Source organism: Sus scrofa, chromosome Y, assembly GCF_054392235.1.
Source record: "Sus scrofa isolate SSC_HxYL_T2T_F1_AM1 chromosome Y, Sscrofa_HxYL_maternal_Yorkshire_Landrace_v2.0, whole genome shotgun sequence".
NCBI lineage: Eukaryota > Metazoa > Chordata > Mammalia > Artiodactyla > Suidae > Sus > Sus scrofa.
The window spans coordinates 19,485,907-19,509,277 of NC_139402.1; the positions used below are offsets into that span (position 1 = coordinate 19,485,907).

At 39.7% G+C, this 23,371-nt stretch overlaps 1 protein-coding gene across 8 annotated transcripts; it reads left to right on the plus strand.

The window, feature by feature from the left end:
- Positions 1–2,200: 2,200 nt before the first annotated feature.
- LOC110257910 (ubiquitin-like modifier-activating enzyme 1) lies at positions 2,201–19,140 on the plus strand. 8 transcript variants are annotated; one of them, XM_085009113.1, is made up of 25 exons: positions 2,201–2,427; positions 3,917–3,975; positions 4,073–4,241; positions 4,330–4,464; positions 5,080–5,186; positions 5,693–5,783; positions 5,899–6,031; positions 8,593–8,690; positions 8,778–8,924; positions 9,090–9,266; positions 9,385–9,489; positions 9,578–9,658; positions 9,971–10,144; positions 11,751–11,916; positions 12,031–12,227; positions 13,882–13,946; positions 14,161–14,356; positions 15,033–15,107; positions 15,236–15,422; positions 17,340–17,428; positions 17,658–17,750; positions 17,879–18,070; positions 18,359–18,460; positions 18,560–18,677; positions 18,827–19,140. In XM_085009113.1, the coding sequence occupies exons 2-24, from the start codon at positions 3,920–3,922 to the stop codon at positions 18,662–18,664; spliced, it is 2,940 nt and encodes a 979-aa protein (XP_084865239.1). In that variant the 5' UTR covers positions 2,201–2,427; positions 3,917–3,919; the 3' UTR covers positions 18,665–18,677; positions 18,827–19,140. The 8 variants fall into 8 exon arrangements, with proteins under 8 accessions (XP_084865239.1, XP_084865237.1, XP_084865240.1 ...); XM_085009111.1 differs by having other exon boundaries at positions 18,560–18,660; XM_085009114.1 differs by having other exon boundaries at positions 9,971–10,126.
- Positions 19,141–23,371: the final 4,231 nt, after the last annotated feature.

The window sequence follows — 23,371 nt, forward strand, 5'->3', positions numbered from 1 at the left end:
GTGACCTCAGGAAGTCCTCCTTTGCTTCAGAGAGACCCCCTCAGCACCACCAACACTCCAGAAAATCCACACTGCCTCAAAAAAGACTGACCAACAACACCAGCCCTTAGGAAACATTCCACAGCAGTGACAAGGCAAACACTGCCTGGCCATGGAGAGTACAACTCCCCCAAGAAAAAGAAAACAATGAGCAAGATGAAGAAGCTGAGAAACCACCCCCAGTCAAACCAACAGGAGAACTCACCTAAAACAGTCAAGAATGAAACAAACCTCTGCAGTCTGATGGACATGGAGTTCAAAAGGGAAACAGGGAAAATACTGAACGAATTAAAGAGAAGATAGGAACAGAAATGCAGACACCCTCAGAAAGGAACTAGAAAAGATAAGGAGGAGCCAAGAAAAACTAGAACACTCACTGGCAGAGATACAAACTGAGCTAAGGGCAGTAAAAACCAGAATGAATAATGCAGAAGAACGAATCAGTGATATGGAAGATAGAAGAATGGAAATCACCCAATCAGGTCAGCAGACAGAAAACCAAATCAAAAAACAGGAAAGCAATATAAGAGACCTATGGGATAACATAAAGCGGGCCAATCCATGCATAATAGGAATTCCAGAAGGAGCAGAAAAAGGTAAGGGGATGGAAAATATATTTGAAGAAATTATCGATGGAAACTTCCCAAATCTAAAGGGTACTGGGTTCAGGATACAGGAAGCACAGAGGGCGCCAAACAAGTTGAACCCAAATAGACCCACGCCAAGACACATCATAATAAAAATGGCAAAAGTTAGTAATAAAGAGAGAATCCTAAAGGCAGCAAGAGAAAAGCAGAATGTTCCCTACAAGGGAACCCCCATAAGGTTATCAGCTGATTTCTCTAGAGAAACTTTACAGGCCAGGAGGGAATGGCAAGAGATATTTAAAGTGCTAAAAGGAAAAACTATGCAACCTAGAATACTCTATCCAGCAAAAATATCATTTAAAATAGAAGAGGAAATAAACATTTCTTCCAACAAACAAAAGCTAAAAGAATACAGCAATACAAAACCCAGGCTATAAGACATATTGAAAGGGTTTTTTTTCTAAACCAAAAAGAAAGGAAGGAAAGAAAGGGAGGAAAAAAAAGAAGAAGAGGAAGAACTAGGATTAAGTAAACCACAATCAGAGAGCAGTCACTCACATAAGCCAGCAAATAGATTTAATCATGAACACATTTCAAACAAAGTAAAATTTAAAAGAAAAGTGTCATTAAAGTCATAAAATGTGGACAAGGGATGTGAGGAAATAAATAGGCCCTTTTTGTTTGTTTGTTTGTTTCTCTTCTTAATTTTAGTACAGTAATGAAGTGTTTGAATCTACAGGACCATCAGGTTAAAACACACGATTATAGGAATGGGTTAAAAAACAGGGCAACCCCAAGCTAAAACCAAACAAAACATTGCATTTGCAAAAAATGAAAAAAGAAAAGGAAAAAAAAAAAAAAACACTCAAACAGACAATAACCAGAGACCATCCAACCAAAAAAAGAAAGAATGGAGAATCATAGAATCAACTGGAACACGAGGTTCAAATGGCAATAAATAATCATCTATCAATTATCACCTTAAATGGCAATGGACTGAATGCCCCAATCAAAACACACAGAGTGGCTGAGTGGCTAAAACGACACAAGCATCGTTTTAAAGTTTTACGTGGTAGTGATTTGTCATTTTGTTGTGTTTCTGTAAAACAAATATTTCAATTTATTATCACATTGACAAAACAAGATGGCTAGTGTTATTACAGCTGTTTAGAAGATGCATTGGTTCATTGTTCTCTTTTTAGTTCAAATGTGAAGAACGGAAATCAGCCGGTCCAGGTGGCCGAATCGAAATTTTAAATTATTAAAGAATGTGCTCTTAGGAAAAAAAAAAAAAATCATTAGCAGTTGTGGCAAACGTTAGCTCCTCTTTTGCTTCATATCCATGTACTGGAGATGTGTTTAAGAAAGAAGTTCAACTCAGGCGCTAAAACAAAATGCCATGAAGACAAAAATACTTCAATTTCTACCACGTGCTGTCCTCCCTGCGAGTCATTCAGTGATAAATAAAATGTTACACCAGCTTACACCCTCATTACCGAACGCAGCCACCAGATGGGGTTTCCCGGCTGCTGCCAGCAGCAGAGATAAAGAGTCACAAAATGACTGATGACGTCATACGTGATCCGCTAGTGGGTGGACACGACCACCAAGGAGCAAACCTAACTGTTTGGGTTTCCGTTTCAGGAGACGCCATCTTACCTCTGCGGTTGAGGTAGAGGAAGCGCAGTCCGTGAAAGGGACACCCAGGAAAGCTGTAAGGCTGCGGCTTCTGCAACTTTCACTTGCTAATTGGCTTGAAGGAGACGACGGTTGTGGGCCTTGACTTCAGCTCTACGAGCAGGTGGGGGTGGAGCCACTCGGACAAATCGGCGTTGGTAACAAACGGCTTTTCTTGGCATTCGCTCAGGGCAGAGTTTTAAGGAAGTCTTGGATGGATCTAAACGGAGCAAAAGTGCTGTTGGAAGGGCGGGTCGGGGTGGGGGTGGGGCTGTAATGGTTTACATTTCCCTTTTTTCCTAACTTTGGGTCTCCGCAGGCCCACTTACTCGTTTTAAAATCTCAGGTGCAACATACCTATCCAGAAATCTTATTTCCTCACATATCACTGTATTCATAATTCCTAATCAGTGTATGCTGCTGAAGAACTTCAGCTAAAATTATCCTCGCAGCTTCAAGCGAAACCAGAGCCTAATCTCTTTAGCCTTCGCTTCCCTAAAAGACAACTTTGTCTAAATGTCTTTATTCAGGCATCACTTCCCTCCCTGGTTTTCTCCTCCTACTTACTTTTCAAACTTAAGAAAAAAGAACAGGACTGTATGGAAGACGTAGAGACCCTTGGCTCACAGCCTCATTCCTCAGATAACACTCAGGACCCAGTATTTATATTCAGTTTTTTTGTTTGTTTGTTTGCTATTTGCCTTTAGAGATTTTCACTCCTTCCTCTTAAAGACCTTGTTTTCCACATAACCTTCAACAAATGTCACTAAACCCAGAATTTTTACTTAATTGTGCCATCTTTCCGAACTCCATTCTAGCATCCTTTTGTCACAAATGCATCTAAATCTATTAGTACCTTTACTACTAAGCCAATTTTATAAAACACACCTTTTTTTTTTTTTCAAGATCCAAGAACTCTTTTTCTTTTCAGATAACACCAGATGTCTTCCATCATAATATCCCATGGGACAAGACACCAGAAAGAAATTTGTTGGACAAATAATCCATTAGACATCCTTTCATTCCCCCTTCATTACATCTACCCTGATAGACCCTATCAGATTTTGGTCCTAAACACCCCTATAAGAGACTCACATTTACATTCTCACCTGGGGCTGTACCTGTGTTTACAAAATCCTGCAGATGTCCTCATTTCTTTTAAGATCATGCTACTTCACATCATACCTCATAGCTGTCTGAGCTCAGCCTCCTCTTTCCTCCTCTTATAATTGCTATGTTACCTAGCATATCTTAATTTTTCTCCTCTTTGAAATGAGGAAATTAGTACTTGAGTCTTTTGCTCCACCACAGTTAACACTAACAAAAAGAAAAGCTTACCCACAACTGGCTCAGCTCTCACCGTTTTTCTAAAGATGTCCAGCTTGCCACTATCGAAGAAATGTTGCATGTCTGGGCCTGATCCAAAACCAAGTTCTAACTGCTCCCCTGCTTCTTCTATAATGTTTAAAGTCCCATCAGAATCAAGCAATGTGAGTGTCTTTTCCCAATATTGGAACTGGTGGGATGCTGCTGTCGTTGCTGGGAAAATAACTTCTGTTATTTAAGCTCCTTTCCTGCTCTCTTCTTGAAATCTTTTTTTCTTCCATTCCTAGAAAATGCCTAAAAAAGTCAGTGAAACAGACATAGATGAAGGTCTTTATTCCCGGCAGCTGTAAGTGAGACTAAGCCTGGGGATGTAAGGTAGGAGGGGAGCACAAAAAGGTAGTTTTGTAGAGACTCTGACACTGAGTCTCCTTCAAATCTGACAGGTATGTCCTGGGCCATGAGGCTATGAAGTATCTGCAGACATCCAGTGTACTGGTGTCAGGCCTTCGGGGACTAGGTGTAGAAATTGCCAAGAATATCATCCTTGGTGGGGTCAAAGCTGTCACCCTGCATGACCAGGGTACGGCCCAGTGGGCTGACCTCTCCTCGCAGGTACCTCTTTCTGATTCCCTTCCCGAGGCACTGGCTTCTTTGGTCTCTGCGCTTACTTCAGTTCTTTCCTTCCTATACTCTCTTGTAGTTCTACTTGCGGGAAGAGGACATTGGTAAAAACCGGGCTGAGGTATCACAGCCCCGACTTGCTGAACTCAACAGCTATGTGCCTGTCAGCACCTACACTGGGGCCCTTGTTGATGAGTTCCTTGCTGGTTTTCAGGTACCTTTCAACATCAACCTTTCTTCTACATTATTTTTTCATATCTTTTTTCTGGCTTGCTTTTTCAGTATTTATTTAATAGACCAGCCATATGGGTGATGCTGTTCCTAGAGGGTACTGGAACTACTGATGTAGTAGTAGAAACTTATCCTGATGAAAAAGGAAGGGGATGAAAAAGGAAGGGGATGAAAAGGTTCCTACAAATTATTGCTTAGTGGGGTTTGTTTTCTGTTTTTTTGTGTGTGAGAGAGAAATTTGCAGCATATGGATGTAAGATTTGAACATAAATCCAGACTTTTACTAGGGATAGACAATGACTTTTTTTGTCACACAGGGTATTCAGGGTTGTAAGCAGGTTGTCAAATAAGTGAATTAGTTGGTCTTCAAATTCTGTCGTCCTAGTATTTTTTTTGTCTACTCTGAAGAGTCATACTTCTCTTCAATCAAGTTTCAGCTCCTTGGATAGATACTTTATAAATACTCGTAGAAAATGCCTAAACCCGTTAGCTTGAGTGCTCACATTCTATTAATCCCCAGTCTACCATTCTCCTTTATTGTCTCACTTCTCTTCACCCCAGTGCCACTCCCCTTGCATAAGCTTCCTTCCTGTTATAGGTTGTTGTCCTCACCAACTCTCCTTTGGAGGACCAGCTGCAGGTGGGTGAATTCTGTCATACCCATGGGATCAAGCTGGTGGTAGCAGACACTCGGGGTCTCTTTGGGTAAGTGCTTTCCTCTCCCTTTATTCCCAGTCCTTTCCAAGCCCACTGCCCTTTTACTATTCTCAGCCAGCTAGGTTTTCAATTTTTCATGTTTATCTCTCTCTGTGTGGTGTGACTCCTGTCTTTTTTTTTTTTTTGTCTTTTTGCTATTTCTTGGGCCGCTCCTGTGGCATATGGAGGTTCCCAGGCCAGGGGTCGAATCGGAGCCATAAGCCGCCGGCCTATGCCAGAGCCACAGCAACGCGGGATCCGAGCTGCGTCTGCAACCTACACCACAGCTCACGGCAACGCAGAATCGTTAACCCACTGAGCAAGGGCAGGGACCGAACCGCAACCTCATGGTTCCTAGTCGGATTCCTTAACCACTGCGCCACGACGGGAACTCCGTGACTCCTGTCTTATTGCCAACAGTGATCACTGCTTAAAAAGTATTCACTACACCATAAAGGGCATATGGAGTACCTGTATGTGAGGGGTTCGCATACCAGTTGTGTTGTCTTCTATAGGCAGCTGTTTTGTGACTTTGGAGAGGAAATGATTCTCACAGATGCCAATGGGGAACAGCCTCTCAGTGCTATGATTTCTATGGTTACCAAGGTAAGGAGACTGGCCCCAGGGGTTCTGGCAGGCCTGTGAGTAGCCATAGGCTTCCTCTGTGCTCTTGTTACCTTGATCATATCTATGAGATTTTCTTTATTTCTTTTCTAACCAGGATAACCCTGGTGTTGTCACTTGCCTGGATGAGGCCCGACATGGGTTTGAGAGTGGTGACTTCGTCTCCTTCACAGAAGTTCAGGGCATGAGTGAGCTCAACAGCATCCACCCCATAGAGATCAAAGTCTTAGGTATGCCAAAAGTAGGGGCAAGAAAAGAGTTGTTTAGAGCAAAGAGAGAATTGTTTTTATAGTCTGAATTGTACCAAAGGCCAAGAGGAGAGGCCTCCCTGAAAAATGAACTGGAGCTTAAGAAAGGTGTGTTCAGGTAGCCTTAGTAAAGAAATGTGAACTGAAGTAGATGAGGTTTATACCACTAGTGTTTGAGTTCATTTCTTCTTTGGCTCCTTGACCCTATTTTTTTTTTAGCTTTTTGTTTTAGAATGTATAGTATAGTCTTTAAGACTTCATCACTGTACATATTGAAAAAGCAGTTACAAGGAAATATTTCCACTGTCTAGTTCATCATTTGCTATACTTTATGTGTGCCGTAAGCTTCTTAATCTCTTATTTTGGTTTTGAAAGTTATATTTTTAAAGAGATGTAAAGAATAAGAAACTTTATTTTTCCCACATATTGCTGTTTCCAATGTTCTCTTCTCCAGATCTAGATTTCCATCTGATACCAGAGAAAGCCTTTGTCATAGACTGTGGCAGGGGGTCTGGTAGTGGTGATACTTCTGGCTTTTTAGTGATGGAAATTAAAATTTAGTGATTGAAATATTTTCTCTGTTTCTTAATAACATTTTTGCAGAGCATAGAATTCTAGATTTCATTGCTTTAAAGATGTTGCCCTGTGGTCTTGCATTATTCCCACAGGAAGTTTACTGTAGTCTTATCATTATTCTTTTGAATATGATGTGCTTATTTTTTGTATCACTTATCTTAAGCAATGCGATTATTATATGCTTTAATATTATTTTATCTGTTTCTTTTGTTTTTGAATTTATCTTACCTATGGGTTTATAGTTTCGAATCTGGAAAATTACTGGCCATCGTTTTTTGTTTTTGTTTTTGTTTTTTCCAAACTATTACTTTCTCAGCAACTTCCACCCCATTGTCTCTTTCCAGAACTCCAGTTACATAAATGTTAAGCTATTTGATGTTTTTTAATCTTTTTTTAATGTATAGCATTATTTTCCCCCTGCAAATGAAAGTGTTTACCTTGCAACTATTTAAAAACAGTGTATGGGCAATAAATAACAAACCAAACATATCAGCAAATAATTGAAGGGTGATCCCCTGATAGATACAGATATGTTTATAGCCATTGTGAGATATATTTATGGCATAGCAGTATTAAGAGTGGAATTATGGGTGACTTGTTTAATAACATTTTGAGTTTGGAATCCTTCAAGCATGTTATTAAATATTTTAGTATGGTTAGAGTATTTAAAATTGTTCTGCAAGCACAGATTATTGAGCCTACTAGAATGCATGCACAGTTAATACAGATTAGATGGTAATTTCATTTTTTATCTCTTTCTTTTCCTCCCCCCCAAAATGCTTCTGTATAGCTAGCTTGTATTTGTATAGATTCTCTTACACACGCTTTCTCTCTCTTTTACCTCTCTCTTTAATTGCACTCTTTACAATTGCCAGCAGTTTTTTTTTTTATTTTTACTTTGGCCTTTCCCTGTTTAATCAGACTTATATTCTCCCTTTAAATCAAAACTAAGTAAAAATGTAATTAACTCACCTGACTTTAAGAAGTTATTGGTGATCTTTGACATTTTGTCTTTTTTCACCCTCTTTATTGTATTGCAAGATAGTTTCTTCCACTTTGTCAGATTTACTAATTTTTTCTTATAGTGTTAATTTTTTAAGCACATTACTGTATAAAGTTAGACAAGAACGTTAAAACAACCATTATAAATATGTTCTGTATTTCAAAGAACCTCTCAAAAATCACGAGTATTTTAAGAAATGACAAGGAAGCTATAAAAGAGATACAAAGTACTACAAAGTGAAAAATACAGGTACCCTAATATAATGAGTCTCGATAAAAGTTTGGTCAAAAAATGGTCAACAATTTACCGATTTGATGAGAACTGAAGCCGCAGATCTATAGTCTGGTAATTTTTGATGAGTGTGAAATAATTGTGGATGTTACCTTTTGGAGGTGGGTTTTTGTGTTCTTTTAATATTTTTGAAATTTGCTGTAGGTAAATTGTCTACTTAATATTGGACACCTCAAGGCTTACTTCTGTTTTATCCAGAGTGGCATTCAGGCATAGGATACCTGTGCCCTGCACATAGGGTCTGTGTGCTGTCTGAACTGTGTCTACAGTAGAAGGGATAATGGTTTCTAATTTTTTTCCCTTTTTAGGGCTGCACCTGTGACATATGAAAGTTCCCAGGCTAGGGGTCAAATCAGAGCTGTAGCTGCTGGCGTATATCACAGCCACAACAACATGGGATCTGAGCTGTGTCTGCAACCTATACCACAGGTCTTGGCAATGCTGGATACTTAACCCACTGAGAAAGACCAGGGATTGAACCCACATCCTCAAAGATACTTGGTCAGTTTCATTACCAGTGAGCAAGTACTCCTGGTTTCTGATTTTTGACAGAGCTTGATACAGACATCTTTATAGTGTGAGTTCGGTTGGTATGGCTTCTTGTTTTGATAGTGCTGTTCATCTTGGAAGAGCATGCAGTAACAGATAGCCCTTCATGCTTTTCATCGCCCAGGTCCCTACACATTTAGTATCTGTGATACTTCCAACTTCTCTGAGTACATCCGAGGAGGCATTGTCACTCAGGTCAAAGTAACTAAGAAGATCACCTTTGTGAGTATGTGTGGTAGGGTGGTCTGTGGGGTTTCTGGCATTTCTAGGTTTTTCACTTACCTGATTCTAATATGCTGTTCTCCACAGAAATCCTTGCTTGCTTCACTGGCAGAGCCAGACTTTGTGATAACAGATTTTGCCAAGTATTCTCACCCTGCTCAACTGCACATTGGCTTCCAGGCCCTGCATCAGTTCTGTGCTCAGTATGGCCGGTCCCCTCGGTCCCACAATGAGGTAGATGGGGGTGGGGAAGCCAGCCAGGGTCCTTGGATCAAGGTTTCACTTTGTCCCTTTCCTACTTATTCTACCTTTTCCTTTCCTCCACAGCAGCCTGATTGTATTTTGTGTTTTGTTTGTTTGTTTGTTGTTTTGTGTTTTGTTTGTTTGTTGTCCTTCCAGGAGGATGCAACAGAACTGGTGACCATAGCACAAGCTGTGAATGCTCAAGCCACGCCAACAGTGCAGCAGCACAGTCTGGATGAAAACCTCATTCGGAAGCTGGCACATGTATCTGCTGGGGATCTGGCACCCCTGAATGCCTTTATTGGGGGCCTGGCTGCACAGGAGGTTATGAAGGTGAGTGTTGGAGTAGAAGGGCTGTGCCTGTGTGTGCTAAGTGCTTTCCTGACTCAACCACTTGCTGTTAGGTTCTCATTAACCAGTGATCACTTCCTGTTTCAAACCCCCTCTTCAGGCCTGCTCTGGAAAATTTATGCCTATTATGCAGTGGCTGTACTTTGATGCTCTTGAGTGTCTCCCTGAGGACAAAGAAGCCCTTACAGAGGACAAATGCCTTCCAGTATGTTATTGGGGCCCCAGGGGAAGGCATTATTCTGGGTCTCTGTAAGGCAACTTTTCTCTGACCCGTCTCCCTTCACATGACTCAGTGCCAGAACCGATATGATGGGCAGGTAGCTGTGTTTGGCTCGGTCCTGCAAGAGAAGCTGGGCAAACAGAGATACTTCTTGGTGAGAAATCCTATTAGGCAAAAGCTACTTTTATCTCCCCCAATCTCTGGCCACTTCTTTTGGAGTCACCTCCAGAATGTTTGTTTATACCCTTATCTCATCCCTTTGCATTTCTTCATACCTGGTGTGTCTTTGATTTCCTGGTGTTGTGTCTTTGCTTACATTACCATGGATTTTTATGGCTCTGGGACCTGAATATGAAGTGCTATATACTGTTGCTCACTGTTTTCAGGGGGAATGAGGACTGATACATGGCTTTGTTACCTAAGTTACCCTGACCATTCTCTCTGTCTCTTCATAACTGTCTCCCAGGTGGGTGCAGGGGCCATTGGCTGTGAGCTGCTCAAGAACTTTGCCATGATTGGGCTTGGCTGTGGGGAGGGCGGGGCAGTCATCGTTACAGATATGGACACCATTGAGAAATCCAATCTGAACAGACAGTTTCTCTTCCGGCCTTGGGATGTCACAGTGAGTAGAATGGACATGGTAGGTAGGTAAGCTTCTTTTTCTCCCTTCTCTCCTGTCTTTTTTTGTTGTTGTCAGTCTTACTGATTTAGGTCTTTTTTGTTTATCTATGTTTCCTTAAACTCTTCCTTTGTTTCTTTTTGCTACTGTTCAGTATTTTTTTTAGCAGGTGTTTATTGAGTAGTTATTACATTTTTCCTTTGTCATTTACACCTTCCTTCATCTTCTTCTCCCTTGGATTTTGATTACTGCTAATGTGGGAATATGTAAACTAGGTTATAGAAGGATTTATAGGAGAAGTCTTCTGTAAAAGGTCAATGAGATTTTTTTTTGTTAGTATAGTGTGTTCCAAATGACTAGACCAACGCATGATAATATAGAATTGTGCAGTAACTAGGAGTCCATTAAAATGCAGAGAAAATTTGTGGATATTGATGTATTTAGTATTTCACCTTGAAACTAAAGCACTATCACTTGTCACCTATTCATGTATTTTTTTAAAAATATCAACATCCCACTGTTTAATGTTATTAAAATATTTTTTAGTAAGACTGAATATCCCTTATGGCTTTCCAGCAAAACTTATAGATTATCAGTAGATAATGAAAATTCAGTTGTCTTTCTAAGATACTAAACAGATTTAAAAAAATGTAAATATGGAGTTCTGCTGTGGCTCAGTGTGTTAAGAACACAACATAGTGTCCATGATAAGACACATTCAATCCTTGTCACCTCTAAGTGGGCTAAGGATCTGGCATTACCACACACTATGGCATAGCTTGAAGATGCAGCTCATGTTGCCATGGATATGGCATAGCTGGAACCTGCAGCTGTGATTCATCCCCTCACCTGGGAACTTCATATGCCATAGGTATGGCCCTAAAAGGGGAAAAAAAAATGTAAATACAATTTGAGTCTTGTCATCAGCGTTTTTATGCTGGGTTTTTTTTTTTTCATAATCTTTGTACCAGGTAATGAAATTATTCAATTTTTAATTAGACTAGTAACATTTTTCAGTTTTCTGTTAAAATATCTGATATAGGAAATGTTGATAGCTGTACGTCGCATAAAAAACTTAAAGACCATAGATTTTTTGAGAATTGCTACAGAAAACAATAAATACAGTAGCAAAGTATATGGTCAAGACATTAGAAGGTTAAAAAAAAAAAAAAAGAAAAACTTTGACATTGCGGTTTTGCCTGGCGGTGTTAAGAAACAGACAGACCATAGTAAGGAAAAAAGTTGTAGAAGTTAAAGGGACCAATAGCGGTTGGAAGCAGATGAGAAATATAATCTCACATGCAGTTTCAGATGGCCCTATTTGTTTTTATAAACCGAAGGACCTTGGTTATTTGGGTGAATATACTCCAACTCTGTTGTTAACGGAAAAAAAAAATGTGCGTGTTGGTAGACAAAAGAATGGATCCATTTTTCCTTTTATACTCTCCCCCAACCCTGTTTGTCACAACCCAAGCTTGTAGAATTTTCCATAGACCATAGAGCCTCCTGAACCTAAGGGCCTAAGTCTTTCCCAGCATTATATTATAAATCAATTCTCAGAACAGCTCTGTCAAGTTTTGTTGGGTGAGTATATGAATAACAGTTCTGTTCTTTTGTTCCTTTTCAGAAATTGAAGTCTGATACAGCTGCTGCAGCTGTGAGCCTGATAAATCCGCACATTCGAGTGATGAGCCATCAGAATCGTGTGGGCCCTGACACAGAGCATGTTTATGATGATGACTTCTTCCAAAACCTAGATGGTGTGACCAATGCTCTGGACAGTGTGGATGCCCGTGAGTTTTGTGGGTGGATGAGAATGAGGGTGGAGTTATCTGTGTGTTTTGAGGTGTTTGTCTTAGCTTATCCTACTCTGTTACTTTTCTTCACCTGCTGCCACCTTCCCACAGGAATGTACATGGACCGCCGCTGTGTGTACTATCGTAAGCCACTGCTGGAGTCAGGCACACTAGGTACCAAGGGTAATGTTCAAGTGGTTATCCCCTTCCTGACGGAATCATACAGCTCCAGCCAGGACCCTCCTGAGAAGTCCATCCCTATCTGCACTCTGAAGAACTTTCCCAATTCCATTGAGCACACCTTGCAGGTGATTAGCTTTGTGGGGACAAAGAGGTAGAGTAGACAGATACCTGGTCAGTGAGTGTGTCAGCTACCAAGTGGTACGAACTTCAGTGTTATTGTAAGCTCTTCAAAAATTCCTTTACTCACTCAAACCTAGCAGCTTAAGCATTTCAAAGTGATTCATTTCTTTTTTAACTTTGAAAATTTTCATTTCGGAAACACAGAACTACTTTTTGAAATATTTAAATATTTTACCTAAGAAGTATTTAGCTAGAAGATGAGATGTTTTTCTTTATATAGAGGACACTATTCTCTTGCCAAACAAAATTAACATCTTAATATAATCTCTGCAAGTTACTTAAATGCCTGTAATGGTAGGCCCATATTTAGGACTAATTTTTCTAGTTATTGCCAAAAAATATATTTAATAGTTGGTCTGTTGGGATAATTCTGTTTATGTAATACACATACGGAATACCATACCTTTCATCTAGATTGATGCATTAAAAGCACACCATTAACTGGTACTCAGAACATAAGCCTAAATCCATTCTCTTTCTGTCCAATAATAGCCACTGTTTTTTCAAAATTATTCTCAATGCACTCTTTGGTAGGTATGGAGATAGAAAATGAGAAGATACCTGCAGTGTGTCACTTTTCTTTTCAGAATGAATGAGCTTGTATTTGTGACCTCAGCATAAGTATCTATCTCTCACTGAGCACACCTCCCATGTTTATGTGTGTATATGTGTTTTCATATGTATATATTGAAAGATTCAGAGGGAGAGATGTGTTTGTGTATTAATTTATATATACATACATATATATACACATATGAATATATACTTATGTATATATGTGTGTGTGTATATATATATTTACATATTAAAACCCCAATTACATTATGTTTTTATTAGTCTTTTACTTTCTACCAAACATACAAAGGCCAATAAAGTATTCAAAATGAATACACCATGTGACTGTTGCACTTAACCTTTTCATGCTTCACATTTCTTACAAGAAAAATGAGAAGGACAGTAGTTTCACAGGGCTTTTGTGAAGTGTTTATCACTTAATTTGTTCTTATCATATTCACAGTAAGCTTTTAATACATACACATGCTTATTCTTTCTTACTAAATTCATGAAATGTATATGTCAGTTGTACGTGTATGTTTTTGAAATGAGGAATCAGAGGTAAAGATGAACTCACACAAGTGGCATTTGAACTTGGATTTCCAGCATGAAAATGTTCCAGATCACTTTGTGATTGGCCACATTTATTGACTTCATCATTTTCAGAAGGCAAAATGTCTATTTTGTCTTCTTCCCAGTCTCCAGAGTCTGTGTAAAGGTCATTCCTGTTTTTTTCTTGGTATGAAGTTTTTACTTTTTTATTGAGGCATGACATACTTACGGTAAAGTGTACTTCTTGGGGATAAATTTTCCATGAATATACACTTGTGTAGTAACCTCTGCCCACAGCAAGATCACTGGTATTTAAGTAAGGTGATGGATGCTTGTGAAGTTTGAGGAGCTGAATTTCAAGAGATTCTTTCCTATGTAAGAGCTACAGTAACTATTTTCTTCCTATTTGTCTTATTCACTGGTGGTCTGAAAACTATGGAAACCCATCTTGTCTCTCATACCCCATGTGATGTCTATTTGCTGTGTTTACAGTGGGCTCGAGATGAATTTGAAGGTCTCTTCAAACAGCCAGCAGAAAATGTTAACCAATACCTCATGTGAGTAATGTTTCCAAAGTGCCGTATCCCCTGCCTGTCAGTAAAAGCATTTTCTAACCATTGTAACACTTAGGACCTGGCCCAGTTTTTGAGTAAGTTAATGATTGCTTGGGCCTTACACCTTTGAGAGTCAGGACTGGCTTTCCACGTGGTTAGGCTCTCTCTTGGGATTACCATGTAATTCTCCTTTTGTACCCCTTCTCATTCTTGATAGAGACTCCAAATTTGTAGAGAGAACACTGCACCTAGCAGGCACACAACCCCTCGAAGTGCTGGAGGCTGTGCAGCGCAGTCTGGTGCTACAGCGGCCACAGACCTGGGCTGACTGTGTGGCCTGGGCTTACCAACACTGGCATACCCAGTACAATAACAACATCAGACAGTTGCTGCACAACTTTCCTCCTAATCAGGTATTATGCTCTTGTTGGGTCCATTTGTCAAAGTAGGTTTATTGGAAATGGTTGGTTACAGGCTCTTCACATGGTTCATGGCATGTAGTCCCACTGTAGAAAGCACACCAAGCCTGGAGTTTTCATAAAATGATCAAGCAAGTGGTTTTTGAAGTCAATTACCTGTTCTTCTCAATGCCCACTTCCCTCACCCTGCTCTGCCATCCCTGTTCCCTTAAGCAAGGTACTTGATATGTCTTTCCCTTACACATAGCTTAAGTCACACCCAAGTCAGGGCTACAGAGATTGTAGATGAGAAATTTGGAAGTTAAGAGCACAGGATCTAGTTGGGTTCAAGTCCCAGCTATATTTGCTCTTGGGTTAAGTCATGTATTTCCTCTCTGCATCTGAGTATCCTCATTTTCCTCACTTAAGGAAGTAGGGATAATAATGATCTAATTTCATGAAAGTCTTGTGAGTATTAGTTGATATTTATTAAATTTGTAAATTATTTATGGTAGTACAGTGCTTGGCAATCCATAAGAGTTTCATAAAGAGCCCTATGTCTGGCACAGAGTGAATGCCCAGGGATACTGATTTGGGGCTTACAGGCCTGAAATGATTAGTTATAGTTACCAGAGAGACTTCTTCTCTCAGGTCCCATTCATTAGACATCTTTCTGTTTTTTTTTTTTTAGCTTACAAGCTCAGGAGCCCTTTTTTGGTCTGGACCTAAACGTTGTCCACACCCACTCATTTTTGATATCAACAATGTAAGTCTGTTTATCTAAGATTTCCTAGGGTTGGATACAAGGTGGGTGGATGGGGAGGAAGGAGACTGAGACTTCATAGATGAGTGAGTATTGATGTACTTGGCCCTCCATACCTTGCCTTCTCTTAGCCCCTGCATCTGGACTATGTGATAGCTGCTGCCAACCTCTTTGCCCAGACCTATGGGCTGATAGGCTCTCGGGACCGAGCTGCTGTTGTCATACTCATTCAGTCTATGCAGATCCCTGAGTTCACACCCAAGTCTGGCATCAAGATCCATATTTCTGACCAGGAGCTGCAGACCAGTTCTTCTGTTGGTGAGGGTCCTTAGCAGATTGGCCTAGAGCCACCATCCAATTAACCCCATCTGTCCAAGCCTCTGCACTGGTGTTTTGCCATTGGCTCTCCTCTGAGATCTCAGGCCTGAGGTTTATCTACATGGTCCTTTGGTTCTCACTTTTTCCAATTTAAGGGTAGTTGGTTGAGACAGTTTCTCTCAGGCACTGCCATTTTTTTTCTTCTCACTCTCTGTCAAGAGGACCAGTTGTTCCCCTCTTTTCTATGCATATGTGGTTACCTTGTTTATTCCCTTTTCCTCTGTTTGTCTCATTTAAAACATCAGTGGGGGAGAAATAGCTATAATATCTACAAGTTGTCTGTCTGGATTCATTTCTTCCCTGGTTCATCTTACAGATTTCCGCGTCCACATTCCCACCTTCCTCTGGTATACATCTTTACCCAATTATTAACATCCATATGTCTTACCTTTTCTCTCTCTTAAGATATCCCTACTCATGTTTCTGTAACTGACCCCCAATTCCATTCCCTCTCTGTCTGCCCTGTCCCATCTCATGTTCTGTATATACCCTTCAAATTCTTGCTCTATATACATATACCCTTCTCATATATTTTCCTTCTTTCCCTTCCCAAATAACTACTTTTTTCTTGTGTATTTTCTCTTAATATATTTCCCTAGAAGTCTCCCCTTCAGGGATTTTTGTCTTATGTTATTCTCCAATATATTATTAAATTCTACCATCTTTCCCCACTCTTCTTTTTCAATTTTTCTTGTATTTATTACATTTCATATTAGTCTCTTCTTTCATGTCTGTTTGTTTTCCCCCAGTGTCTCTTCCTCTCTCATTTTCCCCCATCTTTCCAGTTTTCTCCTGTATCTCCTCCGTCGTTACCCTTTCCCCTCTATGTTTTTCTTCTTCAATATATCCTCATCTACATTCTTTTTTTCTTTTTTTGTTGTTTTTTTGTTTGTTTGTTTTGTCCTTTCTAGGGCCGTACCCATGGCATATGGAGGTTCCCAGGCTAGGAGTCTAAACGGAGCTGTAGCCACTGGCTTACGCCACAGCCACATCACATGGGATCTGAGCCGCATCTGTAACCCACACCACAGCTCACAGCAATGCTGGATACTTAACCCACTGAGCAAGGCCAGGGATTGAACCTGCAACCTCATGGTTCCTAGTCACATTCATTAACCACTGCATCACGATGGGAACTTCTGCATTTTTTAAAAAAAAAATCATGGTAAAGACAAACAAAAATTTCCTGTCTTAGCCCTTTTAAAATATACAGTTCGGTAGTATTAAATACTTCTACATTCTTGAGTAACATATCTCTAGAACTTTCTCACCTTGCAAAATTTCAACTGTATACCTGTTAAACAGTAACTCCCCAGATCACCTTACCCCTAGCCCCTGGAAGCCACTATTTTATTTTCTGTCTCTATGGTTTTCATTCTTCAAGGTACTTTATGTAAGTGAAATCATGAACATGTCTTTCTTTCTCTAGCTAAGCATGTCCTCCAGGTCCACTCATGGTGTTGCCAGTCATAGGTTTTTGTTCCTGTTTAAGGGTTAATATTTCATTAAATTAATAGATCGTATTTTCTTTGTTTATCCATCAGTAGACAAATTGGGTTGCTTTCCCCTCTCATCTGTTATCAGTAGTGCTTCTATCTACATCCTACATCCTTTCTTAGTGTCTTTATCTATGTCCCTCAGTATCTCTAGCTATATCTTTTCTTGTCCCACACACCTGTTTGCCTTTTCTCTTTTGCGGTGTTTTCTGCTCAGCTTTTCCCCCTACCATTTAATCTTTTCCATGATTTCTTATTTAAAGTCCTTTGTCTGCATGAAAATGTATGCCCAGTTCCAGACTCCTGCTTTCCTTTCAGACCTTGGCCTGGGATCTAACATGCACTACCTCCATTTCTGCAGATGATAGTCAACTTCAGGAGCTCAAAGCCATGCTGCCCAGCCCAGAGAACCTCTCCGGGTTCAAGATGTACCCCATCAACTTTGAGAAGGTGCTGGGAAGTGGGGGAGAGGCATCAACATTGTAGGAGTATGGGCTGAGCCATCCAAAGCTTTGGTGGGAGTTAAAGGGACCTACCATAATGGGCCTACCACATGACCACATTATCTTTGATGGACTGGCAGGTTATTGGGATGAATACAACTGAGTCCCCAGTAGCCAAGAAGCCTTTTATTTGTTTCCTATCTCGAATGTTCTTCATCCATCTCCATTCATAATAGGATGATGACAGCAACTTTCATATGGATTTCATTGTGGCTGCATCCAACCTCCGTGCAGAAAACTATAACATCCCTGCTGCTGACCGGCATAAGGTAATGATAGTCTACACCTAATCATGAAGTGCAGTTTGTCTCAAGTTTGATTCTCCCTCTTTTGATCCCTTCAACAGATGCTGAATCTCACTAACAACTACCTCTGCTTATGACCCTATATCTCACAGAGCAAGCTGATTGCAGGGAAGATCATCCCAGCTATTGCCACAACCACATCAGCCATAGTTGGCCTTGTTTGTTTGGAACTGTACAAGGTGGTACAGGGACACCAAAAGCTTGAATCCTATAAGAACAGCTTCATCAACTTGGCTCTTCCATTTTTCAGCTTTTCTCAGCCTCTTGCCCCACCTCGTCACCAGGTGGGAGCTTACTTGTATAGAAAGTTTTGGTGTTATCCATCAATGAGAGATGCTGTTTGTATGGATAGGGTGTGTATTTTGAGTATGGGTTTATCTTTGTAGAACTTACTTTAGTTTTCATCATAAAGGGTGAAGATTTCTGTAATTGTATACCCATACCTTTTGTGTATTCCATTTCATTGTTTGAATTTGTGCAAAGTAGAAATGTAACGGGAATGTTTGAGAAATTATAAGGAGAGAACAGTCTGGGGTCAGCTCCATTTTATTCTCCTGTTCTTTGATCCATAGTACTGTAACCAAGAGTGGACCTTGTGGGATCGCTTTGAGGTACAGGGACTGCAGCCTAATGGTGAAGAGATGACTCTCCAGCAGTTCCTTGACTACTTTAAGGTAAGACCTCTTCTTCACATAATAACACTTTCACTAACAAGTGACGAATAATATCATACCAGTGACAATGTTGCCTCTCCTCCTTTCCACTCTGTGCAGACAGAGTACAAATTAGAGATCACCATGTTGTCTCAAGGTGTATCCATGCTCTATTCCTTCTTCATGCCTGCAAGCAAGCTCAAGGAACGGTTGGAACAGCCGTGAGTTGTGCCATTGGGTGGGTGAAAAGAGGTTCCATTTAGGGTGGGAAGGGCCAGATTCTAGCAGTGTAACTTATGGTCATTTTTGCCCTTACTTTATTTGCCCACATTAAGTACTTTCCTCTCTTTCTTTCTACTTCTCTGAACTGCTTACTCCTTATCCCAGGATGTCAGAAATTGTGAAGAGAGTGTCCAAGCGAAAGCTGGGCCACCATGTGCAAGCACTTGTGCTTGAGCTGTGCTGCAACGATGAGAGTGGCGAGGACGTGGAGGTTCCCTATGTACGATACACCATCCGCTGACCCCTCTACCTGCCTTTATCTCATTCCCAGTCAAGTCAATATCTAGTTCCTTTATAGTTGTGTCAGACCTGAGCCCAGTCAGACACATAAGTTTTTCTTCTTTTTGAGAATTCTTTTTCTACTCTTGCTGACTTCTCCTGTTTAAATTTGGAATTCTTATTAAAGAGATATTAATCAAGATGTGGCACATCATTCTTTTGGGAAGGGTCCATACTGTGTTGTCTCTAGGAAAAACGACAGCTCTGTAAATTCAGTTGATAATCCAGAGGGTTCAGCCCCACTGCAGCAGCTTGGAAATTGTGCCCAATCCAATGTTATGAGAAAAAGGTTGTGAGTTAAATCCAGCTCTTTTGGTAAATCATATGTTTACTGTTTTTTTCCCATCATCCATACTCAGAAATTCAGACACCTGTAGGACATTGTGCATATTCACCCTTCCCCCCTACTATTTAATCTGATTCAGGTTCTAATATGTTTTGTACCTGTTGAACTGAGGTGCCAAGGCCTTAATATGTATTTTGTACTTATTAAGGAAATTATCTCACTGAGCATGAAAGTCCTTTTTTTACCATACCCCACCTGCCTGAGCTGCAGATCTGCGTATTTTTAATTTGAAGGTCTTTAGGCTATGGATACTGAGGGGTTTTGCCTATTAGAAACAACACAGGAGTATAAATACTGGTAACAGGGCACACACTGTCACTTTTATATCTGCCTATCCACCAGTACCTACTTGGGTGCTTAAAGATACTGCTCATATGTCTGTATATCACCCACCCAGACATTATTATTTTATCCCATTTAAAAACACTATATTCCTCCCCTCAAACCTGAGTATTGGGGGTAAAACTTCTCCCTGAACCTGTACAATTAGAGTTTGTCACCATCTCAAGCTTTCTGGACCAGTTCTAGCCCTGAGACACAGTCCTTGACTGTTCAGGGCTATATTCTTGACCTGCTTGGGTAACCTCATTCTTCCACAGTTTCTTTCTGTTTTCAGCAAACTGTCAGAAAAAAGCAGAATTTGTTTACCTCTGGCATCTTAATCAGTGATAATGTTAGCTATCTAGTTAAAATGGAGATGTTTTCCCACATTATGTACTTTCCAATCATGACAGCTTCAGAAGTATCCAAGACACTAGGCTGTGTAGAGTGTTTCCATCATTGTGGCATCAGAAGCTTGCCTGCAAATTGCGTTTTTCTGCCACCTTTCTCCACTCTCAGAGCTCTGAAGTCCTCTGGCACAGTATTGCGTAAATTTCTTCATATATGGAAATGTTCTGTTCAATATTGTAGGCCTCTAACCCACATAGTACCATTTAGCACTTGAAATGAGACTAATTTTAATTGAAGTAGCTTCACATGGTAGGAGCCACAGCATTTGCAGTGTGGGCATTTGATGTATCCTTGATGCTTTCCTCCATCTAGATCAACTTAGGAATAATTCAAACTCACACACACTAAATTTCTGTAATCATCATTGTTGCTATTACAGCCCATAGCTGTGACACTGTTCCATTCTCAGCCCATTTTCTCAAACCTAGACATACACCAATTTAATTTTCTAGATTTGTCCATCATTATATTCCTGAACATATGTGAAAGTTTTTGTCCTTGTTTTAGCTCCTAGATACCCTAGAAACACCACATCCCTGTTCCCGCTTTAGTCTGTTCTTTTCTGCACACGTGCACATACTCAGGTGGTCAGGTAGAGTGATGGCCTGATTAAGTTCTCCAAGAAAACCAATAGTATATAGATATTGATATAGATATGAAGAGATATTTATATATATATATGAAGACAGTTGTAGAGATAAATTTATGCATAAATTATGTAGATATAAGAGATTTACCATAAAAAATTGTCTCACAGTTGTAATTTTCCGTTGACATGGTAATTCTGAGAGACACCCTAAGAAATCAACTGTACCCAAACAAATGCTTTCTTATCTCTGCTGGAGTAGTTGTCCTGCTTTCCCTTGGTGGTCAAGATCAAGCACACTGACAATACAGGAGCTTGCTTCTTTGCCTGTTGACTCAGGGGCATAAAGATCCCAGGTGGCTGGGCACACAGTCTTAATTCCAGTTAAATGGAATTGCGTCTCCTAGTGGAGGAATCCTCCCTTTGAACTGAGAACTTTAGGCCAGTAGGGCATAAACTCACAGAAGCAGGAAACATGAATTTTGTAAGGGGCTTCTAGGGATAATGGTGAGTGGTGCCACTTAATGTGAATCCTGGCCATGGGAGAAACCGTACCATACATTGTATGTAATTGAAAGCCTATACAGATTGCAAAACATTGCTTCAAGGTATTGCCACTTAGCTGGCACTATAAATGGAACTTCAAACAGTGATTTCACCCTTTATCAAGCCACCTTCTTGAGAATCGTAGGAAACAATGGACCTATAATGATTGGCCTATTGAGTCACTTGTTTTCCTGTGAAATTAGTTCCTAAATTGCAAGTAAAGCTGTTTGTATCATTAAAACAGAACATAGAAATCTTCAAGTCCACAAATACCAGTTTTAGCAGAAACACTGCATAAAGAGAAGGTAAATCCATGTTCATAGTCTGTATTCTATTAAAAAGAAACACCATTTCCTTTATTGTGCAATTGATTCAATATAATCTATAGTGTAGTTCTGATGGCATATTGTGGTACTGATGTTGGCATATTGAACACTCATTAAAGTGGTCATAGCCAGGTTATCACTGGTGACAAGAAGTCCATGTTGCTGATCCCAGGCATAACATGCATTCCTTGAACCCTTTGGACGGTAACAGGGGTAGCTGGAGAAAGAGGCTAAATGTATTCATAGAACATATTCTGTACATTTGATTACGAAAATCCTCCTCGACTGAGATGGCACTTTGTCAAGCACTTAAATGGGACACATCTTTATGTTTTTGCCTTTTTTTTTTTTTTTTTTGCCTTTTCTAGGGCTGCTCCTGCAGCCTATGGCGGTTCCCAGGCTAGGGGTCCAATCAGAGCTGTTGCTGCCGGCCTACGCCAGAGCCACAGCAATGCGGGATCTGAGCCATGTCTGCAATCTACACCACAGCTCATGGCAACGCCAGATCCTTAACCCACTGAGCCACAACCTCATGGTTTCTAGTCAGATCTGTTAACAACTGAGCCACAACAGTGGCTTCTTTCGACAAATCTATCCACATACCTCTTCCCCAAATTTCTGGTCACCAGCTTTTCACTTTTCATGTTCCTTCCAAGAGACTGACCATTTTACCAACAATTAGCTTCAGAATAGTAATTAGTTACATAATCGCATGTCTAGCCATTTTTTTTCCAAAATGAACAACTAGGTGGAACTGCTTGAAGTTATAAACATGCAATCATGCAGTCTTTTTTTCTTTTTGTAACAGTATTGCTTCACTTAGCAATTAATAAATAGTCTTTAGAGTTCATCCAAACTGTAACTTGTACCAGAATTTCCTCCATTTTGTAGGCTGCATAACATTTCTTTGTATCCTACGCTTTGTTTACCCATTCACATACCAAGAGGTACCATTATTTTTCAAGTAAATATTTAAAATATTTCATAAAATTCTTGAGAACATAGATGTACAGCTTGAAGAATTATTATAAAAGTGATGCACATATGCACTCAGTATTAAAAAGACCATCTTCCAAGAAACCTCTATGAAGCTCCTTTCTAAGCACTAAATCCCCCTAGTCTTGCTAGACCTAAAGTTTTGTCTGTTTTTGAATTTTAAATAAATTCAACACAATACAACTTTGGTGTGGGTTTAACCTATCTTAACTTTTTTTTAATTATGAACTGTAACAAAGAATTACCATAATAACAAAACAGAACAGTGAGCTCCATGTACCTATTAGTCAGATTCAAAAATCCTAGTCTTAGTTCAGTCTGACTGATAGCACCAAATTATAGTGAAACAAAGCAGGGACACCATATTTTATTTTTAATTTCTTCAATATGTTTCTCTAAAAGAAAGGGATTTTTTTCCATCTCTACAAAACTGCACCATTAACACCACCACCAAGTATTTTTAAAGTCTACTTCCCTTTTCATTTGTATTAAATTATAGTAAACTTTAGATGTTATTCAACTATTAGGGTTAACTTCATATTTTGACATATTTCTCATTTTTTTTGTTTCTTTTGAAATTGTGTTAAGGTGTATAATAGGTAACACAATGCTTATAATGCTTTTTTTGATTCTCTAAAAAGTGACATAACTAATTCTGTTATTATGCAATATTAATTTACTGCCAAATTGCAGCTATTTTGCTTTTGAAGTTATTTGTCAGGTGAGATTCAAAGAAGTGATTTTTCTTCCAAAAGAGAACACTTATGGGTAATATTAGATAGATCCATGGGTCATTTCTCCTCTCTCTTCCCTCATAGATACTTTTATATTTGCACTGA